This window comes from Palaemon carinicauda, chromosome 25 (genome assembly GCF_036898095.1).
Source record: "Palaemon carinicauda isolate YSFRI2023 chromosome 25, ASM3689809v2, whole genome shotgun sequence".
Classification (NCBI taxonomy): domain Eukaryota; kingdom Metazoa; phylum Arthropoda; class Malacostraca; order Decapoda; family Palaemonidae; genus Palaemon; species Palaemon carinicauda.
This window is the reverse complement of record NC_090749.1, coordinates 102,729,239-102,751,201: the sequence shown is the minus strand read 5'-3', so window position 1 is coordinate 102,751,201 and position 21,963 is coordinate 102,729,239. Positions and strand designations below refer to the sequence as shown.

The window sequence follows — 21,963 nt, the reverse complement described above, 5'->3', positions numbered from 1 at the left end:
AAAGAATATTACAACATACACTTCAATTACATACAAATAATCATAAAAAAGGAAAAGAACATTCAGTAAAGTTCAAATTTTACAGACAAAAAAATTCATAGTCCAACTAACAAAAATATTAATTTAGGAAATATGAACTTTCCCTCTGAATCAAAATAAAAAAAAGGAACCTTTCTATCAGCAAGGACACAGATCAGGTATGAAAACTAGAGCTAAAGTTTGACACAAAGTTTGACACATTATCTATGTAACTGAAGAGAACATACAAACTGTATAATACAGTACTGTAACTCGGTTCCGCACCACTCACTTTGGCACAGTCTGTCCAAAGATTGTCAGAGAGCCAGTCATAGATGATTGGGGTTGACTGGAAAGATCACTGATTAACTTGAAAGGTGTGAAATGGTGATCATGAGTAGTCACTGAAATAATACACAAAACAATACGACAAATTTGGAAGTAATCTATATTTTTCCTATTCATTCAAAACTCAGCTCTTTATTATGGATGTAATGTTCTGGCTCAGCTGGAAAATAAGCCATAAATTTATTACGCGAGGTAAACAACCAGCCGTTAGTTAGCGTAGGTAGGCCAGTCACTAGACTCATTTAGTCTATTGATCCGCCTTTGATTGCTGGCACGATTTTCTAGGGGGACAAGTGATGGCAGGCCAAGTGTGAATGAAGAGCTTAAGCTTGTATTGCTAAGAATACAAATGAATTCTAAATTTGTCATTTGTTCCTACACAAATACAATCCATTCGCTCTTCCCTAGGGTGAGTGGAAATCCAAAATCCAGCAGACTGGAAACTTGACCTGGGGTACGACTCTGAGCTCGTGCAAGCATGAGACGGGTACCCTTGACACCTCGCGAACTCTGGGACGGGTACCCTTGACACCTCGCGAACTCTGGGACGGGTACCCTTGACACCTCGCGAACTCTGGGACGGGTACCCTTGACACCTCGCGAACTCTGGGACGGGTACCCTTGACACCTCGCGAACTCTGGGACGGGTACCCTTGACACCTCGCAAACTCTGGGACGGGTACCCTTGACACTTCGCAAACTCTGGGACGGGTACCCTTGACACCTTGCGAACTCTCGGTCTGATAAGCTGGAGAGCTGAATGAGCGGAATATTGGGGTGAAAGCACTCCTCTTACGCATGGAGGACGGGAACATAAAAAATATATAACATATTTCAGGCTACACAAGGGAAATGGGGATTATCTGTAGTCGGAGGTAGGCCACCTTGCCGAGTCACCAGATGCTGTGCCCCAAGAGAGGGGAATATGAAGGAAGAAAAGGCCTGTCATTCTGTCCGTTCACGCCAGAGTAACACCATGTAGCATCTGCCCTTAACCAACTGCTACTTTTCCAGTATGGGAACTAAGCTGGCTTACACCACTTGTTGGGCTGCCACTACATGATCTATGGAGAAGATATCCAGGTTCCTGTGGGCTATGTCTTGCAGGTAACAGGTTGTAAAGGTGTTCTGAGGATGCCAGAAACCTGCCTGAAGAATCTGTACCACAGAGAAGTTTCATTTCACGCACCTAACGTAGAGAATTCTTGGTCAGCGTTCTTGACAAGAGTCAGGGTACCAAGCCCGAACGATGACCTGTTGAGATCATCTTTTAATGATTCTCCTCTTGAACTTGCCTGAGTGTAACTTGTCACCCATTACCTTGGTTGGGCTATGTTGAGGAAGATACTATGTCCCTTGCTGACTCTCCTAACGGAGGTCCAAACGAGAAGGAAGAACCGACTTAAGAGTCAAGTCATGATCTGAAGACTGAAAAGTGGTAAAGTAGTACTCCTTTCCGAGAGCGTGGTACAGGAACTACGCTCCGAGGAGGCGGTCTGACTTTTGACTGGGGATCAGTAAGCTCGACTATATGAGGGGGGAAAATTCCATCGAGGAGGAATTGAAAACTCTGTTCATTCCAAAGACACAGCTTAAGGCCATGCAGTAGTTTATCATGGCTGCGACAGAGGAAGATCTTTCCTCCCTGAGGTATAGAAAGAACTCTGCTATCCTAGGGAAAGTGATATTGATTGGCGCGAGGCTCCTTCCACAACATCAACCTTCGAGAATATACCACTTCACCCGACAGGCAGCGAAAGATGACCTATGAGGGTATCCAGTCATCCATTTCACTACTGTTCACGAAAGGTTTCTCTGAAAGAGATGTTGGATGATCACGTGAAAAGTCGCAGGAACACAACTGATAGTGAGGAATCTCTGAAAGACTGTATGAGCTGGTCAAGAAAGGAGTGAGAAGCTCTTTCGATGCCTGCAGGCGGGAGCAGAAGTTCCGGGTACTGTTAACTTTACTCCCGCTGAGGAGCTATCAGGGTCATCAACCAATCTCTCAATTCCCTTATCTTAATAATGAGTCCTTATCAGACAATATGGGGGAAAATGGATATAGGAGTGCCTCTAGTAGAGGTGCCTGGCAATACCGTACAGGCTAGCAGTCCAGCGGAAACTTCCGGGTACGAGACGTCCTAGACCGACATCTCGTCTGCACCCCACCCAAGGGGTCAGGACTTTTAATGGTTGATTAATGGAAACAAAAGCTTTTCTTGGCTGCAATGAATCAGGCTGAAAAGGCAATCAAGTTGCCTTACATCCAACTTCACATTCTTGCGGCTAGATGGTTAAACAGCTGTACAAAGAATACCTTTGTTTGTGCGGGTATTCTACTACCGCCGTGTTCTCTGACAAGAACACTATAGTGCGTTAAGAAAGAAGTTATTAGGATAGATTCAGAGCCAGAAAAACTGAGCTCACATCCAGGAAAAAATAGCTTGGCACTGCTGATCGGAGTCGGAACATAGCCCCGTGGCAATATGTCACAACACGTGAGCCTCCCAACATTGTTTTGATGCATCCCAGAAGTGTTGAATGCGAGGAAGGGAAGAGAAGGTCTACTCCCAACTCAGGTCTCTCTTTTACTCTGATCCTACTGGACTCGGAAGTCAGGGGAATTCCTGTTGAGATACTACTGCTAGAGTGTTATTGGATCCTTTGACTGGACAGACAGTACTATATTGGATCCCCCTCTTTCATTAAGGCTCATTCTCCTTTGCCTACACATATACTGAATTGTATAGTCTAATCTTTACACATTCTCTTCTGTTCTCATACACCTGTCAATGCAAAGATTGCCAAAAACAATTCTTCTTCGCCCAAGGGGTTAACTACTGCAAGGTGCTTGTTAAGGGCAAGGATAGAAGAGACTATTTAGCCCTGGTAAGCAGCTCTTCTGGGAGAAGGCCACTCCCAATTTAAACCATTGTTCTCTAGTTTTGGGTAGTGCCACAACCTCTGTACCATGGTCTTCCACTGTCTTGGGTTAGAGTTCACTTACTTGAGGATATACTCGGGCACACTATTCTATCTTGTTTCTTTTCCTCTTGTTTATAAGCTTTTATAATTTATATATGAAATATCTAATCTAATGTTGTTACTGTTCTTAAAATATTCTATCCTAATTGTTCATTACTTCTCTTGTAGTTTTGTTTATTTCCTTGTTTCTTCTTTCTGGGCCATTTTTCCCTGTTGGAGCTTTTGGGCTTAGCAACCTGCTTTTCTAACTAAGATTGTAGCTTGGCTTGTAATAATAATAATAATAATAATAATAATAATAATAATAATAATAATAATAATAAATTAAATGGTTTTCAGTTGCCACCAGAGGGGGACTAAAGCTCCAACATTTGCCGGGCACCAGACGTTATGGAAGGTCAGGTGCCGCATCGAGCGCAGCCATCAATACGCCCGTAAGAAGCCTCGCTTAAGGAAGGCACATGCTTGCCCAAGTCTCTCCTCCCTGATTAGATGGAACGACTTTGCCTTTTTAGTGGCTATTTGCGTTTCTAGATATGAAAGTTTTACTGAAGGTTGCAGGGATGAAGTCTAGCGATTCAAGCCAATCCGCGGGTGAGGCAAAAACCAAAAAGATTTACTCGATCTCGGAGAAGAATCTCCCCCGAGTCTGCTAGAATCTACCCCCCTTCTAAGGGACGAGGAAGACGCACGCTGTTGGCATTGACTCGTGTTGCAACTTGAGTGAACATTCGAGGGGTTGAGAGTAAGCCATAGCCCAGCACCTCATACTGGCAAATCATCTCTCGAAGGATGACTCTACGTACTTCCTTGGCGATTAACATCCTGTGATAACAAGCAGTCAATTGGTCTGGTGGACCTTCTGACCATCACCACTCTAAGGGTGAGGAACTATCCTGATATCTTCCCAAAGGGAAAGGGTATCACTGAATGTTGAGTCAACAGAGAGAGAGAGAGGAAAAGAAGCAGGGTGTGGCACCTCGTGTGGAGGATTGGAGCTATCTGAGGATCGGACACTAGCGTCTCTCTCATTTTTATCTCCTACTTTCCCTCCATCCTCCCCCAGGTTGGACGGGTGAAGGCATATCCATCATTAGCGGGGCGGTCCTGTCTTTCGCTCTGCCCTTAGTACAGGTGGCGTCGTTGACATTACATCATGGTGTGAGCCAGGCACGACACCTTCAGGAACATAGCCCTGTTAACGGGGAGTTGACTGCACTTGCTACTCCTCACAATCGTGCGAACACCCACGAAGTAACATATGCTCTGGCGAAGCGAACAGCCTTTGTTTGTCAGCAGTAGAAGCTTGGTGAGCGGGATAGATGCAACTTCGCTCCCTGAAAAGGATGTGATCGTTCTGTTTGCGAATGTGTCTATGCCCGCAAGGTAGCACATGAAAGCGATCAGACCTACGTCGGCAGTAGGAGCTCTCCAGACAAAAGTGTGTGCAATGACGCACACCTATAAGCGAACGTTCATCTGCCATTGCTCGTGAATGTCAGGACAAGCTGGCTCTGCCTCAGAGGGAATAGAGGCCTGAAGCAATAGCCCCAAAGGGTTATGTTTCACGAGACTTGTCATACCGTGGGAGCACGATGGTGATAGGCGGGACCACAAGCGGTCGGAGGCCATCACCATCTGGGTGCTCCAAAATCTCTATCTCATAGAGAGTAGATATCTGCAGCAATAAACCTGAAGGGGTTATGTCTCACGAGACTCGTCGTACTATGGGGGCACAATGGTGAGAGGCAGCAACTGGATGTGAAAGGCAGGGAGAAGTTTCTCCTGCTGAGGGAATCAGTCATGGTAAGCAAGCTCAGACGGCTGAGCGTGCTTGGTACGGTGAGCAAGCTAAGCCTGCCTTCTCACCCCGAAGGGAACACAGGCCTGACAGGTACTCAAGAGAGAACCTTCCAGCAACTCCTCTGCTGCCGAGGAGTTGCAGTGAACGCATCAGCAATGGGCACAAGACCTGTTAGATAGAAAACCGATCCAGAGGCTCAGGGGGTGGGGAAGACAGCGGCCAAAGTGTGCCATTTCTTAGCATTGTTGCCAGAAATCCCCAAGAAAGGCAAGAGTTGACACAATTGTGAATGGGAGAGACTACCCTGCAGTCGTGGGTGCCGCCACTTCGCTAGGAGAAGCAGCCGGGCCCTCCGAAACTGAGGGGTATCCAGGGGTCAACAAGTGACACTCTTGCTCATTTGTCCTCGTAAGAAAACAGAACAAGCAACAGCCGCGGGGAGGAAAAGAGGCGCCAAGGAAATAAGTTGGAAACTCTTCGCCGTCGAAGAAAACCCTGAGGGAGGCTCGAGAATAGTTTACAGTTAGTTTCATTATTTGTGGTGAAGAGGGACAGAACATTTGCCTTCCACCCAGCTAAAAACAAAAGGGTTTAATAGATTGACTAGGTGAGTGGGGTGACTGGTCTACCCCCACTAACTAGCGGCGGGCTTTTAACCTGGTATAAAAATTTACGGGTAGTTTCCAGCTACGCTGGAACAATATATCTATAGTGAAGAGCGAAAGGTTTGTATGTGTAGGAACAAATGTGCATCCACAATAGAATGTTAGCGTATCACGGTACTTTGGTGTTCAAGCACATTCAGTATTGGGAAACAGGTTCTGACTGAACAACAAAAGAGGCCACTGGTTTCTAAGTTTTAAATGTTCCTAAGCAACAAAGGATGTAAATAATTAGTGATTAAATGGTACAGTACAAAGGGGAGGTGCATAACTATCTAACAAGCAGCTGAACACCACAATGGAAACAGATGATCTCATTCAATCAGATACGTCTCTCTTGCTTGATCAAAATTCCATTCAACTTGTTTCTAAATTTCCTAAAAAGAATCCTCTACAGAGGAACTGTCTCAATTCTAGTTGATTAAACTAACAAGAGAGAATATAAGTACAGTCTATCAAGTATGGAAATCTAATCAATTTGTAACAGCATCCTTCTCTTTCCAAAAGAACACGGCTTCCCCAGATCCTTACCAGGTTCCTCCAGCACAAATCTCCAAATGGCTTGCGAGACAAGCTTAGCTGACATATGCTTTCTCAAACATGCACTTGTATAGCTTTCCTGCATGAATCTTCTCATGTCTTACACATGATTTTTTATAACTTTTTTTTTGTCTCAGACACTGCACTTCATGGCTTCTCCGTTTTTGTCTTAATACCTTAATTGGGGACCCCACCCTAGGGTCTACGATTGCTCCTCTACGCTCCACTAGCCGTGTATCCGAGGGATCTTTTTAAGATGGTCATCGTTCCCTTGATGGCAGCAATCTGCTCCTCATTTATGCTTGGGCAACTTGGTATTGCCTGAAGGTATTGTATCACGTTTCTCTTCATAAGTCTTGCTGCACCCACCACCACAGGTATTATTATTCCTATTTCTTTCAGTTCCCATGTACAGTATTTTATATATATCTTCCTGTTGAAACTATCTTATCATAAAAGATGTTAATAGTCGCGCTGGAGGTAACTGGATCTAGTTCATGCTCCCATAGTTATCGTTGACTTCCATTTTGTATTCTTTACATATTTTCCAATATATATATTTACAGATCTTATTGTGGCGAGCTGTGTAGTGACCATCTGCGCATAGAGTCTGCCAGGCTGAAACCAGATGACCAATACTCTCAACTGCTGCATGACAAAACCTGCACTGGTCGTTTCCCGATATACCCGTCACTCCCTTAAAGCCGTTTGTTAGGAGGCCTTGGTCTTGTGCTCCTATCATCATCCTTTCTCATTCAAAATTGAAATTTCCATTATTTATCAGGTTGATTCTTCTTTGTCTATGTAACCTTTTTCCGTTCTTGGATTCTTCCTGATCTTGGTGTTTTCACCTTTCCATTCTAAGTTTTGCCTCTCTAGAACTGAATTTCTGCCTGGTCTTCCTGGCTATCGTTGTTGCTGAAGTCTCTTCAGTGTCCTTTGTTTCCTCTAGCAAGTCTCCTGCAAAGTTCTTCACCTGCTTTGTTATTGATGTTAGTTGGCTTAGAGCTTTTTGATGTTTTTATCCTCAGAGATTTTACTTACTGTTGCAGCTCTGTAGGCTTGATTGATATCAGATAAACCCAGTCCACCTCTGCGTAGGAGGTATATTCTATCCATGCACTGGTTTCTACATGAGGGTTAGAATATTCTTGGTCTTAACATCTACCCTATCTCACCTTGTGGCCAGTTGACCTACGGCAGTGATCTTATTCTTCGGTGTTTATTCTGACTTACATAGCTTTAGGCAGCAGATGTACTCTTTCTTTACCTTTTCTCTCATTTTCTTGTGTTCTATACAAGTATTTCTTCTATTCCCCAGTACTTATATGCAGACTCCTTTGACAGATCTTCTACAAACATACCTTCCTCTACTTCTATTCCTTCTGCTGTCACTTTCTTCCTCTTCTTGATGGAAATCTTAGCATGTTTATCTAATCTAAAGTCCATGAAGATGTCACTTGAAAATCTGTGGACTGTCCAAACTAGATCTTCCAAATTTTCCTTCTGTGTCAGCATATAGTTTGAGGTCATCCATGAAGAGCAGGTGGTGGTGGTTCACTCTTCGGTTGTCTTTTCTACTTCTGCTTTTGCTTAGGTCATAGCCAGTGTTAAGGTCATACAAGATTTTACTTAGCAGATCTATGGTCAAGCAGAATTACTATCCGGCCGCCTTCAGTGTGTTTAAGATGGACTTTGGTCTTATTCTTAAACCACCTGGGCTGTCAGGAATGATCTTACTTCCTCGTGTGTGTGTGGCACGATGTCAAATGCCTTCTTATAATTGAGGTTCCTTTGCCTTTTCTTACAGTCTTCTAGTATTGTTTTACCGATTAGCTATCGTTCATTAGCGAGTTCCAAATCTGTTTCTTATACATCTCCCTGTTGTGAACTCCTTCGTGGAAATTAAGACTACTTCTCTGCGCAAACGCTTTGTCGCAGAAGCTGCACTTGAAGGGTTTCTCCCCGGTGTGTCTTTTATAATGTTCTCTGAGGTAACATTTCTGCGAAAATGCTTGGTCGCAGATAGTGCACTTGAAAGGCCTCTCCCCGGTGTGAGTTCTGTGATGCGCCGTGAGATAACTTTTATTGCAAAAAGCTTTGTCGCAGAGACTGCACTTGTATGGCTTCTCGCCAGTGTGAGATAACATATGGCCTTTGAGCCGGTGTTTCAAAGTAAACTCCTTGCCACAAAAGTGACATTCTAATGGCTTTTTTGCATGGGTGCTTTCATGAGCCGTACAATGCATTCTCTGACGAAATGTTTTGTCGCAGATGCTGCACTTGAAAGGCTTCTCACCGGTGTGAACTTTGTGATGCAGTTCGAGATGATGCTTCCTAGAATACGCTTTGTCGCAGAAGTTGCACTTGAATGGCTTCTTCCCAGGGAGAGTTTGGATCTGCTCCTCTTTCTCCCTTCCTCTTCCCTCTCCTTCGTCCTCTTCCCTACTGGATCCTAACAGTATGTCACATTCCTCTTCCATACCTATCTCTACACTCTTCTCCTCTTGATCGTCTTCCCTCTTGCCAATTTGTAAATCCTCCTCACTCACTGACGCATCAGAGTCCAAAGGATATTTCAAGTCACCTTCGCTTGACTCAAATACTTCTGGCTCCACTTTGATTTCTATTTCTGGCTCTGCTTTGAATTCCATGAGTGGATCCATTGTGAGAGAGCCATCATCACAGAGTCCGTCACTCACAAAAATATCGTTATTTTCTAACTTAATTTCGGGGTGCGGAAACGAATCTTCAATTTCGCTTTTTATTAGAACTTCTGATGATTCAGAGTTCATCATCTTCTCCTTATCACAAGATGCCATCTTCTTCAATGTTATCTTCTACGGTCTATAAATATAAAGCTAACGCTAAACTTCCTATAGCATGAACCAACACAGACCTTTCTTCCTTTCTCCCAGTCCTGTATCTCTTCAAGATATCTTTCGTAGTTTACACAATCTTGTCACAAGAGGTGAAAAGTCTGAAATAATAGAAAACAAATATCAGTGGAAAAGGCAAGATGGAAATGTTGGAGTATTCTGAGATAAAAAGACAACTTTTTAAACTAATATGATATTTTCATTATAAAATAAATTTTTGAATATACTTACCCGGTGAATATATAAATAGCTGACGTCTCCGACGGTCGACAGATTCCAAAAACTTGCGAGCGATCGCCATGAAGGCTGCCGGGTGTGCCCACCAGCGCCGACTATCGGCCAGATACCGCATATACTTCTCAACCAAACCAGTTCTTCTCAGTCCGCAGGGTCTCTATCAGGGAGGAAGGGAGGGCCTTTAATATTATATATTCACCGGGTAAGTATATTCAAAAATTTATTTTAAAATGAAAATATCATTTTTAAATATTAAACTTAGCCGGTGAATATATAAATAGCTGATTCACACCCATGGTGGTGGGTAGAGACCAGTATTAAAACAATAAAGGCGTATATGCTCAAGAGTTTTTGACAAATATTCAAAAAACAAACTTAAGTATAGGTACCTGGTAAGGAAGCTGACTCTGATGATTACTCTGCCTCATTAGTCCGCTATCCTCACGAAGCCCAGCGATCCTCTTAGGATGCTGAAAGACTCCCAGGAGCTACTATATCCAGGGTGAACACCCCTATAACAGGACCTCATCAATACCCTTAATCTGGGCGCTCTCAAGAAACAATATTTTGACCACCCGCCAAATCAAAAAGATTGCGAAAGACTTCTTAGTCTCCCGTACAACCCAAAACAAGATTAAAAATTTCAAGAGTAGACTAAAAGGATATTGGGATTAAGGGAATGTAGTGGTAGAGCCTTCACCCACTACTGCACTCGCTGCTACGAATGGTCCCAGTGTGTAGCAGTCCTCATAAAGAGTCTGGACATCTTTCAAGTAATATGAAGCGAATACCGACTTGCTTCTCCAAAAGGTCGCGTCCATAATACTTTTAATGGATCTATTTTGCTTAAACGCTACTGAAGTTGCTATCGCTCTAACTTCCTGAGCCTCGACTAAGTAAATTATGATCCTTCTCACTTAATTGAGAGTGTGCCTCCCGAATCAAAAGTCTAATAAAATAAGACAACGCATTCTTAGACATGGGCAAAGAGGGCTTTTTAACGGAGCACCATAAAGCCTCTGAACAACCTCGTAGCGGTTTAGTTCTGGATAAATAAAATTTAAGAGCTCTAACGGGGCACAGCACTCTTTCAACTTCATTCCCCACAATCTCAGAAAGACTGGGGATTTCAAATGATTTAGGCCAAGTTGAAGAGAACATACTGCTTTATTAGCGGAGAAGCCGATGTTCTTGCTAAAAGCATGTATCTCACTAACCCTTTTAGCCGAAGCCAAGCTCACCAAAAAAAGTGTCTTGAGGGTAAGATCCTTCAGGGAGGCTGAATTTAATGGTTCAAACCTGTCTGACATAAGGAACTGTAGGACCACGTCCAAGTTCCAAGCAGGAGTCGAAATATGACGCTCCTTGGAAGTCTCGAAAGACTTAAGCAGGTCTTGGAGATCTCTGTTATTAGAAAGATCCAAACCCCTATGCCTGAAAACAGAAGCTAACATGCTTCTGTAGCCTTTAATGGTGGATGCAGAGAGGTAGCGACCGTTTCTCAGATGATGCAGAGAGGGAGCGACCGTTTCTCAGATAAAGCAGAAAATCCGCAATCTGCGCTACAGATGCACTGGAAGAGGAAATAGAGGAGGACTTGCACCAGTCTCTAAATACCTCCCATTTCGACTGTTAGATCCTGATGGTAGAGGATCTTCTAGCCCTCGCGATCGCTCTAGCTGCCTCCTTCGAAAACCCTCGAGCTCTAGAGTCTTTCGATAGTCTGAAGGCTGGTAGACGAAACGCGGGGAGGCTTTGATGAAATCTCTTTACGTGAGGCTGTCGCAAGAGATCCATCCGCAACGGCAGACTTCTTGGAACGTCTACCAGCCATAGAAGTACCTCTGTGAACCACTCTCTCGCGGGCCAGAGGGGAGCAACCAACGTCAACCTGGTCCCTTCGTGAGAGGCGAACTTCTGCAGCACCTTGTTTAGGATCTTGAAAGGTGGAAAGGCATAAACGTCCAGGTGAGACCAGTCCAGCAGGAAAGCGTCTATGTGGGCTGCCTCTGGATCTGGAACTGGAGAGCAGTAAGTTGAGAGCCTCTTTGTCAGTGAAGTCGCAAAAAGATCTGTGGTGGGTTGACCCCATGTCATCCATAGCTTCTCGCACACAGTCTTGTGCAACGTCCACTCCATGGAGATGACTTGTCCTCTTCTGCTGAGGCAGTCCGCTAAGACATTCATTTCTCCTTGCACAAATCTCGTCAAAAGAGAGATGTTACTTGCCTTAAATGGAGTTCCTTCTGATCCGTGAACCAAAGACCCGAGCATTCCAGACTGTCCAGTGGAGCTCCCTAACCCAAATCCGATGCATCTGAATACAACACATGGTTTGGGTTCTTGATCGCAAGAGAAAGACCTTCTCGAAGTCTGATGTTGCTGTCCCACCAAGTCAGACATGTCTAGACTGAGTTGGAGATTGGGAAAGAGATACTCTCTAAGCCCTTCTCCTTGTTCCAATGGTTTAGGTGAAATAGGAGAGGGCAAAGGTTGAGTCTCCCCAGAGAGATAAACTACTCCAGCGATGAAAGAGTTCCCACGAGGCTCGTTCAAACTCTTACAGAGCAACTGTTTTTCTCTTGCAAGTGACAGACTTTTAACAGAGCTTGTTCCATTCTTGTGGGAGACGAAAAGGCCCGAAAAATTCGACACTGTATCTCCATCCCCAAATAAAGAATAGTCTGGGATGGGGTACTGTAAGTTACGACTTCTCTACGTTCACTATGAGACCTAGCTCCTTGGTTAGGTCTAATGTCCATTAGAGGCTCTCCAGACAGCGATTCAATGACGACGCCCTGATTAGCCAGTCGTCAAAATAAAAGGAGGCTCTGAATCCTCAAAAAATGTAGAAAGCTTGCTACATTTTGCAAGAGCCTTGTAAAAACAAGAGGAGCAGGAATGAGGCCGAAGCACAGTGCTCGAAATTGGTACACTACTTTCCCGTCCACAAACCTCAGATGTTGTTGAAAGTTTGGATGAATCGGGATGTGGAAGTATGCATCCTGAAGGTCGAGAGAGACCATCCAGTCGTCTTCCCTTACCGCTGCCAAGACAGATTTGGTAGTCTTCATCGTGAACTTTGTCTTGACAATGAACACATTGAGCGCACTTACATCTTAAGTACTCCTGCAGTGAACGTGGCTGCCAGTTCATTGGAGCCATCCCTGATAGCCTTGTTCATGCATGACATGATTGTACAGCAATACATTGACAGCTGGAGAGACCTTCTTACTTAAGGCTCCCAGGGACCAATCCAACAAATAAATACTTCAAACGCTCGAAAAAACTCCTAACAGGAGATGGTCTAGCTCTGAAGCAGACCATAAAATCTTGGAGCGTCTCATGGCTAGACGACGAGGAGAGTCCACTAGGCTTAAGAAGTCTCCCTGGGCAGAGGCAGGTACTCCCCAACCGAGAACTTCTCCTGTGTCACACCAGACGCTCGAGCGAGAAGCTAATTAAGAAGGAGGAAAAGCAAAAGCAGACTTTCCTAAACTTCTCCTGGATTCCAACCAATCTCCCAGTAAGAGCATGGCTCTCTTGGAAGGACAAGAGAGAACTGACTTCGTAAATGTAGGAGTCGAAGAAAGTCATGCCAGGAGCAGCCGTTACAAAACGAGTAGGACAAAATTCCCCTAAAGAAATTCATAATTATAAAACAAGGGATTGTTGGACCACCCTAGGTTACTCCTCTTCTGAATGACTCCCCAAAGGTACATTAGTTGAAAGGGGGTCAATCAACTTCTTCAGAAGGCACATCATCTGATAAATCTAAAGTCTTGCGAGAAGGAGATTTATATTCAGAATGACGTGAAGGAAAGGCCTGACAGGCTACATCAACTTGTATATGAACAGAAGTTAAAGTTGGAGGGTCGATGTCACGTTGTGACTGCAGAGAATGTTATTCTACTACACGTCGTGACAGAAGTGACTGACGCTCAAACGTCCCGTAGTAACAGCGGTGACTGCTGTTCGATGCTATATCGTGACTACGGTGACTGACCCTCGACGTCACGTCATGTCTACGGTGTCTACCGCTCAACGTCACGTCGTGTCTGCGGTGTCTGCAGCTCAACGTCACGCTGTGACTGCGGTGGCTGATGTTCAAAGCGATCAAAGTTACATCGAGATTTATGCTCCGCATCTCGTTAAACAGCAAAGCTGTCACTAGGGATAACGTCAGCGTGACGTAACAAAGCTCGTTTAGAAGGTTGAAGACCTGAATCACTATCCCAGAACCGTGACGTACAAAAAGCAAAGGATCATTTCGCACAGGAACAGGATCGTAAGCTTCTATTAAAGAAGAAAACTTTAACAGCATATCTTGCAAAACACTTAACTTCGGATCAACCTGTGACTGCGGTGGCTGACGTTCAAACGTCACGTAGTAACAGCGGTGACTGCTGATCGATGCTATATCGTGACTACGGTGACTGACACTCGACGTCACGTCGTGTCTACCGTGTCTACCGCTCAACGTCACGCCGAGTCTGTGGCAGAAACGTCTGTACATGAACGTCATCGCTATGAACGGGACTCTCATGATGACTACAGCTAGGACGTTGAACTTGTTCTGAAGGAACTAATAAACGTTTCAACCGTCTCGAAACCTTACGCCCAGGTTTTTAAAGAGACGAATCATCGGAAGACGAGGAGAAACTTCATCTCTCCTGTCTTATGGCAAGGACGTGCTTGACGAGCAACGTCTGATACCTTTGAGGGAACGTCTGTTCGTTGGTTTACACCTCTCACTCCCTTAGGTCCTACGACATTCCTTCTCCCTGGTGCAGGGGAGCCTGAAAGAGGTCTCGGACTAGGCAAGCGACAAGCACGAACAAACGAACCCTCCGCAACACTGAACATGTTTTTCGCACTTTCTTCACTGATATCGCATTTTTTAATAATTTCACATTAGACATGAATAAAGCTGATTTCTACCTGAAGCACGCAATTCCCCTTAAATCAAAAGGTTAGAATTGCGAAATATGTCGTATAATGTAAGCACATTAGTACAAAATGAAACACACATGCAAAAATTAATAAACATATACATATATATCGAATAAAACGGAAATATATAAAGTTAAAAAGATCAGTGACTGGGGAGGAGACTAAAACTAGTTCACCAAAGACTACGTTTTCAATCTCTCACCGTACAGTGCCTTGGGATGAGAATAAAAACTAAGTTTTATCCTCTCTCCCCGTACAGAGACTTAGGACGAGAGTAAAAATCTGAATCGAGAACAACGTTACTCGCTCCCAAACTCCTTGTACAGAGACTTGAGACGAGAATAAAGATCGGATCGTTCTCTCCTTCTCTCTCTCTCTCTCTTGTCACTCACAAGAGAATGGCTCACTCACTCTTCGTCAATAACAGGTTATTTGACTAAAGGAAAAAACTAAAAGGACTAAGAAATTGAAAATTAACATGTTCCTTTAAATTAGTATCTAAAAAACTTCAGTTTGTAAGAAGAATGAACAAAACGTCAAAATCGATTTACTCTTTCTGCAAAGTGAAACCGTGATTCTCTCTTACTCTATCGTAACGATAGAGCGCAAACTGCGTAGCATAAATAAACCAAACGTTAGTTCATCTTTGAAAAACAGCACGAAGACTATTCAAAGAATAAATTTCTTGAAATATTTTCTAAAAATATTCATCTCATCAATCTAAACAAAAATAAAAGTTGAATGGGCTCAACGTTGTTTAACTTCGCTTTCCAAGTCAGGACCGCCTACAAAGAATAGGCAAAGACCGCTTCTAAACAAAAACATAAAATTTATCTCGGTGTTTAGTATAAATGGAAAGCTAATCGAAGAGGCCTAATAAAGGCGGGTGAGATATAAAATATATAGAGGTAAATCTATAAATATCAACAATAATTTATAAAGTGATAAAATAATTACTAAAAGCCTTTAACACACTTTCGTACACTGAGGGAAGGGTCGGCCATCTTTTCTCTATGGAAAAACCAGAGCGAGATTAAAAAAGCAAGGGCAAAAACTTTTCCTCTCCTTTCAAAAGCATTTCTTTTGAAGATAGTATTGAATAATCCAACACGGCGAAAGCAATAAAACCAAAACCAAGTACTTCACCAATCGGTAGAAACTCGAGGTCAAGCGCGAGCGGAACCAGTGTTGTCTGTAACACCGACAGAGAAGAACTGGTTTGGTTGAGAAGTATATGCGGTATCTGGCCGATAGTCGGCGCTGGTGGGCACACCCGGCAGCCTTCATGGCGATCGCTCGCGAGTTTTTGGAATCTGTCGACCGTCGGAGACGTCAGCTATTTATATATTCACCGGCTAAGTTTAATATTTAAAAATAACAAGTTCTAAAAGTAATATGCATTTCTCCTAGCCAGACAAACCTGAGTCCTTTAATTAGGGGAGATAACTTTGGCGAGAGTTGGAATCGGTCGTTGAAATGGATAACGAGCAGTTATCTGAATGGAGAGGGTGTGGGCTCATAACTCATTTTTGCTACTTCAGCTCAGTACTTAGAAAGGTGGTTTGAGGAGGTAAGTTAGATTAAGGTACTTTAACCTCCTTTATCACACAGTCCTTTTGGCCTTCCTACCTTGAAAGGGAAGTCACTGAGGGTTCAATTTCCTGGAGGTGGACTGCCAAGAACCCTGCTCAAAGGACTATGTACTTGCCCAGCAACCATATTAGTTTCAGGCAAGGCAGGTGCCAGATCCATGGGTCGAGACGTTAAGGCTCAGTGGAGGAGGGACTCTTAAATGAGGTATTCCAAAGGTGGAGTGTCTCCCTCCTCGACACCTGCTTTTGGAACATAGAGATAACGGCATCACACCTCTTCAGAATTGTGCGTCAGGGATTCCATTTACCTCGCACCAGTAAGGACGATGTATTTGAACACCTCCCACTTCTCAGGGTACGAATTACATCGTGAATAGGTAGCCAGCAGTCCCCGACCAGTGGTCCATCCGAGAGGAGGCCTGAAGCGAGCCATCACCTTCTTCTCCACGTTCAGGGCATCAGCTGTAGGGAACCCTAGCGGCTGTGCCGCCAACCTCTCCAAACTCTCAGAACTTCCTCTGCCTCACAGACGTAGAGAGAAGCAGTTTAGATGACTTTTCGGCCCAAAGGGGTTCCCTGCAAAACTTTGCATGTCAACCTTACTAATGAACTCTGTTGCCAATATGGACCATGGCAGCTCCAGGCTAGACTTATTGGCTCTAGGGAACCAGCAAAACAGATTTGTTGCTGCGTTCCTCCCGAGGAAGAGAGCAAGGAGCCTCACCGAGTACATTAACCATCTTAATGCAGGTGAGAACCTGCAGGAAGATATACTCAGGCTCAACTTCCTCTGTACCAGAAGCCTTAGGGCTTCAAATTCTCTTGCGACAAGAGAGCCTGGCGAAACATCTCGGGCACCGCTAGCTCGCGAGCAGAATGCAACTGTACGATTAAGCCAACTAGTCTGGCGCCACAGGACCGCAAACATGGCTTGCGCGCTCTACAACAACAAGTAAAGCAGGAGGATTACATGCATGATTATCCACAAACTCCGAGGAGCTCGGCTCCGATGAAGTAGAGCGCTCTAGCGACGAGGCACGCTGGCACTTCTGAGCTACCTGGGGAGATTGACTCTCGGGTGTAGACATCAGTTCACGCATGTGAGAATCTGCCTGTAAGTCCCGAAGGGTTGGAAAGCTCACAAGGGAGACAAGGGTGCCTGTCATTCACCCTGGAGGGTAAATGAGCCAGGGGAACACTCTAGCAAGTGCCACCCAGCAGGTCCTTGGGTGGGAGAGAACCTACTTCGAAGGTGGAAGGTCCTGGAGGCACGAGATCGAGCAGGAGGAACTCCCTCCTGTCAGCTCTAGAATGGGAAGTGCCGAAGCCAATCCCGGCAGGAGAAGAGACACTCTCCTGCTGCGCCCTCAAAACTATCACCTCCAAAAGCCCAGCCTTCCAAGGATGGCTACTCACTTCTCGAAGACTCAAAATCTGGAAAGGCCTGAGCCTTGCTACCTCTCACTGAAAGATAAAGTCCTGAGCAATTGTGTGAGGATGTGAGAACCATGCATTGTGACTCGACCATGTAAGATACAGTGGAACCTCTACATACAATTGCCTTTACATATGATTGTTCCAACATCCAAAGTAAAATTCGATCGAATTCTCGTCTCGACACCCGACGTCATGCTCCAACATCTAGCGTAGACCATACGCGCAGAATTTTCTCGAAGTGTCGGTCGTAGTTTCTTGTTTACGCCGGAAGACGGCAGCACGTCGGAGGGACGCTATTGAGCATCGCATTGGTCAGTTCTCTGTTCTCGTGCGCATCGTGTGGTTGTCCTCTGTTCGGTCCGTTATTAACAGTGCTTATTATCTTCCTTTTCTCACGTTTCATTTTTTATTTTAAGTATAATCATGGGTCCTAAGAAGCTTAGTTTTGGTACAGGTATTAGTAGTGGTGAGAAAAGGAAGAAGGCAATGCTTTCATTAGAATTGAAGCAAGAAATTCTAGAAAAACATGAGCGCGGTGTGCGTGTGAGTGATCTGGCTAAACAATATGTCCAGAATATGTCTACGATCTCGACGATCATCAAGCAGAAGGAAGCAATTAAAGCAGTCAAACCATCGAAGGGGATCACCACTATTTCAAAACATCGCAGCCCTACCCTGGAAGAGATGGAATACCTTTTGTTGATATAGATAAAGGACAAAGAGATAGTTGGCGATACGATCACTGAAACGATCATATGTGTCAGAAGGCCAGCGCTATCTATTGTGACTTGAAGGCAGCGGGCCCTGGGGGTGACGCGGGGGAGAATTCAACCGATCCTACAACGGAGGAATTCAAGGCATCTCACGGTTGGTTTGAGAAATTTAAGACGGACCGGGATTCATTCAGTTGTTCAGCACGGAGAGGCTTCAAGTTCGGACACAAAGGCTGCTATCGATTTTGTTAAGAAGTTCAAAAAGATTGTGGAGGATGAAGGCTACGTACAGCAGCAAGTTTTCAATTGTGATGAAACCGGTCTGTTTTGGAAAAAGATGCCTAGTCGAACATACATCACCGCCGAAGAGAAGTAAATGCCTGGACAATAGCCTATGAAGGATCAGTTGACTCTTGCCCTATGTGCTAACGCCAGCGGGGACTGCAAAATAAAGCTGTTATTGGCTCATCATTCCGAAAACCCTAGGGCATTTAAGGCACATAAGAGTCAATAAGGACATGCTGTATGTTTTCTGCCGTGCTAATTCTAAGGCTTGGGTTACTAGGCATTTCTTTGTTGAATGGGTTAACCAAGTTTTCAGCCCTGCTGTCAAGAAGTACCTTCAGGAGAGGAATTTGCCTTTAAAGTGCTTGCTTTGCTTGGATAATGCTCCCGCTCACCCCCCCAGGACTCGAAGATGATATCATCGACCAGTTCAAGTTCATTCGAGTGCTGTATCTTCCACCGAACACCACCCCTATCCTCCAGCCCATGGACCAGCAAGTCATCTTTAATTTCAAACAGCTCTACACCAAGCACTTATTTAAGCAGTGCTTTAATGTCACGCAAAGCACCAACTTAACTTTGCGTGAATTTTGGAGGAGCCATTTCAATATCGTGCACTGCTTGAAGGTCATGGATTAGGAGGGAATAACTCGACAGACACTGAATTCAGCTTGGAAGAAACTTTGGCCTGATGCTGTGTCTCCCAGAGATTTTGAAGGTTTTGGCCCCGAGCCTGAACCTGTGCTTGCCGTAGAGAAATACGTCGAAGAGATTGTATCCCTTGGCAAGTCCATGGGTCTGGAGGTGGATGAAGATGACATCACCAAACTCATCGATGAGCATTATGAAGAGCTCACCACCGAGGAACTCAAGGAGTTGCATGCCATGCAGAATGATGAGTTCCAAGCGCAGTTGAGTGAGTCCGAGGACATCAAGGAAGGGGGTAGAGCACATCTTAAGTTCGGCTGCAATAAAAGAGACGTTAGCACATCATCAACACGTGGTTGATTTCATTGATAAGTATCACCCACAGAAACTTCAGGCTTGCCGTGTAGTTTCGCAATTCGATGATGTCTGCTTAATCCATTTCAGAAAAATTCTGAAAAGCCGTACCAAGCAACTTTCTCTTGATAGTTTCTTTAAAAAATCTACGAAGCGGTCTAGTGATCGTGATGAAGAGAGAGAAAGTGAAGCAAAGAAAACTAAGATTGAATTGAGCGAAAGTGGTGAAAATTAAAAATCAAAAAGGAAAAAAAATGTAAAAATGATATCTTGATTATAAAATAAATTTTTGAATATACTTACCCGGTGAATATATAATAGCTGACGTCTCGGACGGCTCGACAGAAAAACACAAAAACTCGCGAGCGATCGCCATGAAGGTTGCGGGTGTGCCCACCAGCGCCAACTATCGACCAGATACCGCATATACATGTAAACAGCTCCAGTTCTTCTCATCCCGCTGGGTCTCTATCGGGGAGGAGAGGAAGGGGGGGCTTTTAATTTATATATTCACCGGGTAAGTATATTCAAAAATTTATTTTATAATCAAAATATCATTTTTAAATATTAAACTTAGCCGGTGAATATATAATAGCTGATTCACACCCATGGTGGTGGGTAGAGACCAGTATTAATACAGTTTACAGCGTATATGCTTAGAGTTCTTGACAGTTATATCATAACAAAACCCAAATATATATAGGTACCTGGTAAGGCAGCTGACTTTGACGATTACTCTGCCTTGTTAGTCTCTTCCTCACGAAGCCCAGCCATCCTCTTAGGATGCTGAAAGACTCCCAGGAGCTGAAGTATCAAGGGCGGCAACCCATACAACAGGACCTCATCAAACCCCTAATCTGGGCGCTCTCAAGAAATGACATTTGACCACCCGCCAAATCAACCAGGATGCGAAAGGCTTCTTAGCCTTCCGTACAACCCAAAAACAAGATTAAAAACATTTCAAGAGACAGATTAAAAGGATATTGGAATTAAGGGAATGTAGTGGTAGAACCCTTACCCACTACTGCACTCGCTGTAACGAATGGACCCAGGCTGTAGCAGTCCTCATAAAGAGTCTGGACATCTTTTAAGTAAAATGACGCGAATACCGACTTGCTTCTCCAAAAGGTCGCGTCCATAATACTTCGCAGAGATCTATTTTGCTTAAAGGCCACGGAAGTTGCTATAGCTCTTACTTCGTGTGTCTTAACCTTAAGCAAGCAACGGTCTGTTTCACTCAAGTGAAAATGAGCCTCTCGGATTAAAAATCTGATAAAATATGACAAAGCATTCTTTGACATAGGTAATGATGGCTTCTTAACTGAGCACCATAAGGCCTCAGATCCACCTCGTAAGGACTTAGTACGAGCTAAGTAGAACTTAAGAGCTCTAACTGGACACAGTACTCTTTCAAGTTCGTTGCCTACGATCTCTGACAGGCAAGGTATATCAAATGACTTAGGCCAAGGACGAGAAGGCAGTTCATTTTTGGCCAGGAAACCAAGCTGAAGTGAACATGTGGCTTTATTTGTGGAAAAGCCGCTGTTCTTACTGAAGGCATGAATCTCACTGACCCTTTTAGCCGAAGCCAAGCACACTAGAAAAAGTGTCTTGAGGGTGAGATCCTTCAGGGAGGCTGAATGTAATGGCTCAAACCTGTCTGACATCAGGAACCTTAGGACCACGTCTAAGTTCCATCCAGGAGTTGCCATACGACGTTCCTTAGAGGTCTCGAAAGACTTAAGGAGATCTTGGAGATCTTTATTATTGGAAAGATCTAAGCCTCTATGTCGAAAGACCGAAGCCAACATGCTCCTGTAGCCCTTAATAGTGGGTGCTGAGAGGGAGCGAACATTTCTCAGATGTAAGAGAAAATCTGCGATTTGGGCTACAGAGGTACTGGAAGAGGACACAGATGCTGACTTGCACCAGTCTCGAAAGACTTCCCACTTCGACTGGTATACTTTGATGGTAGAAGCTCTCCTAGCTCTCGCAATCGCACTGGCTGCCTCCTTCGAAAAGCCTCGAGCTCTTGAGAGTCTTTCGATAGTCTGAAGGCAGTCAGCCGAAGCGCGGGGAGGCTTTGATGAACATCCTTTACGTGGGGCTGACGTAAGAGATCTACCCTTAGAGGAAGACTCCTTGGAATGTCTACCAGCCATTGAAGTACCTCGGTGAACCACTCTCTCGCGGGCCAGAGGGGAGCAACCAACGTCAACCTTGTCCCTTCGTGAGAGGCGAACTTCTGCAGTACCTTGTTGACTATCTTGAATGGTGGGAATGCATACAAGTCCAGGTGAGACCAGTCCAGTAGAAACGCGTCTATGTGGATCGCCTCTGGATCTAGGACTGGTGAGCAATAGATTGGGAGCCTTTTGGTCAACGAGGTGGCAAAGAGGTCTATGGTGGGTTGACCCCAAGTCGCCCAAAGACTCTTGCACACGTCCTTGTGGAGGGTCCATTCCGTGGGGATCACCTGACCTCTCCGACTGAGACAGTCTGCCA

The 21,963-nt window shown here is 44.5% G+C and overlaps 1 protein-coding gene across 1 annotated transcript in view; it reads right to left on the bottom strand.

The window, feature by feature from the left end:
• LOC137618770 (zinc finger protein 782-like) overlaps positions 1-21,963 on the bottom strand; it is a 35,546-nt gene continuing 13,583 nt past the window's right edge. The window contains exon 3 of the mRNA XM_068348954.1: positions 1-9,340. Within this exon, the coding sequence (XP_068205055.1) occupies positions 8,193-9,182 (990 nt within the window). The 5' untranslated portion in view covers positions 9,183-9,340 and the 3' untranslated portion in view covers positions 1-8,192. The remainder of the gene's footprint in view (positions 9,341-21,963) is intronic.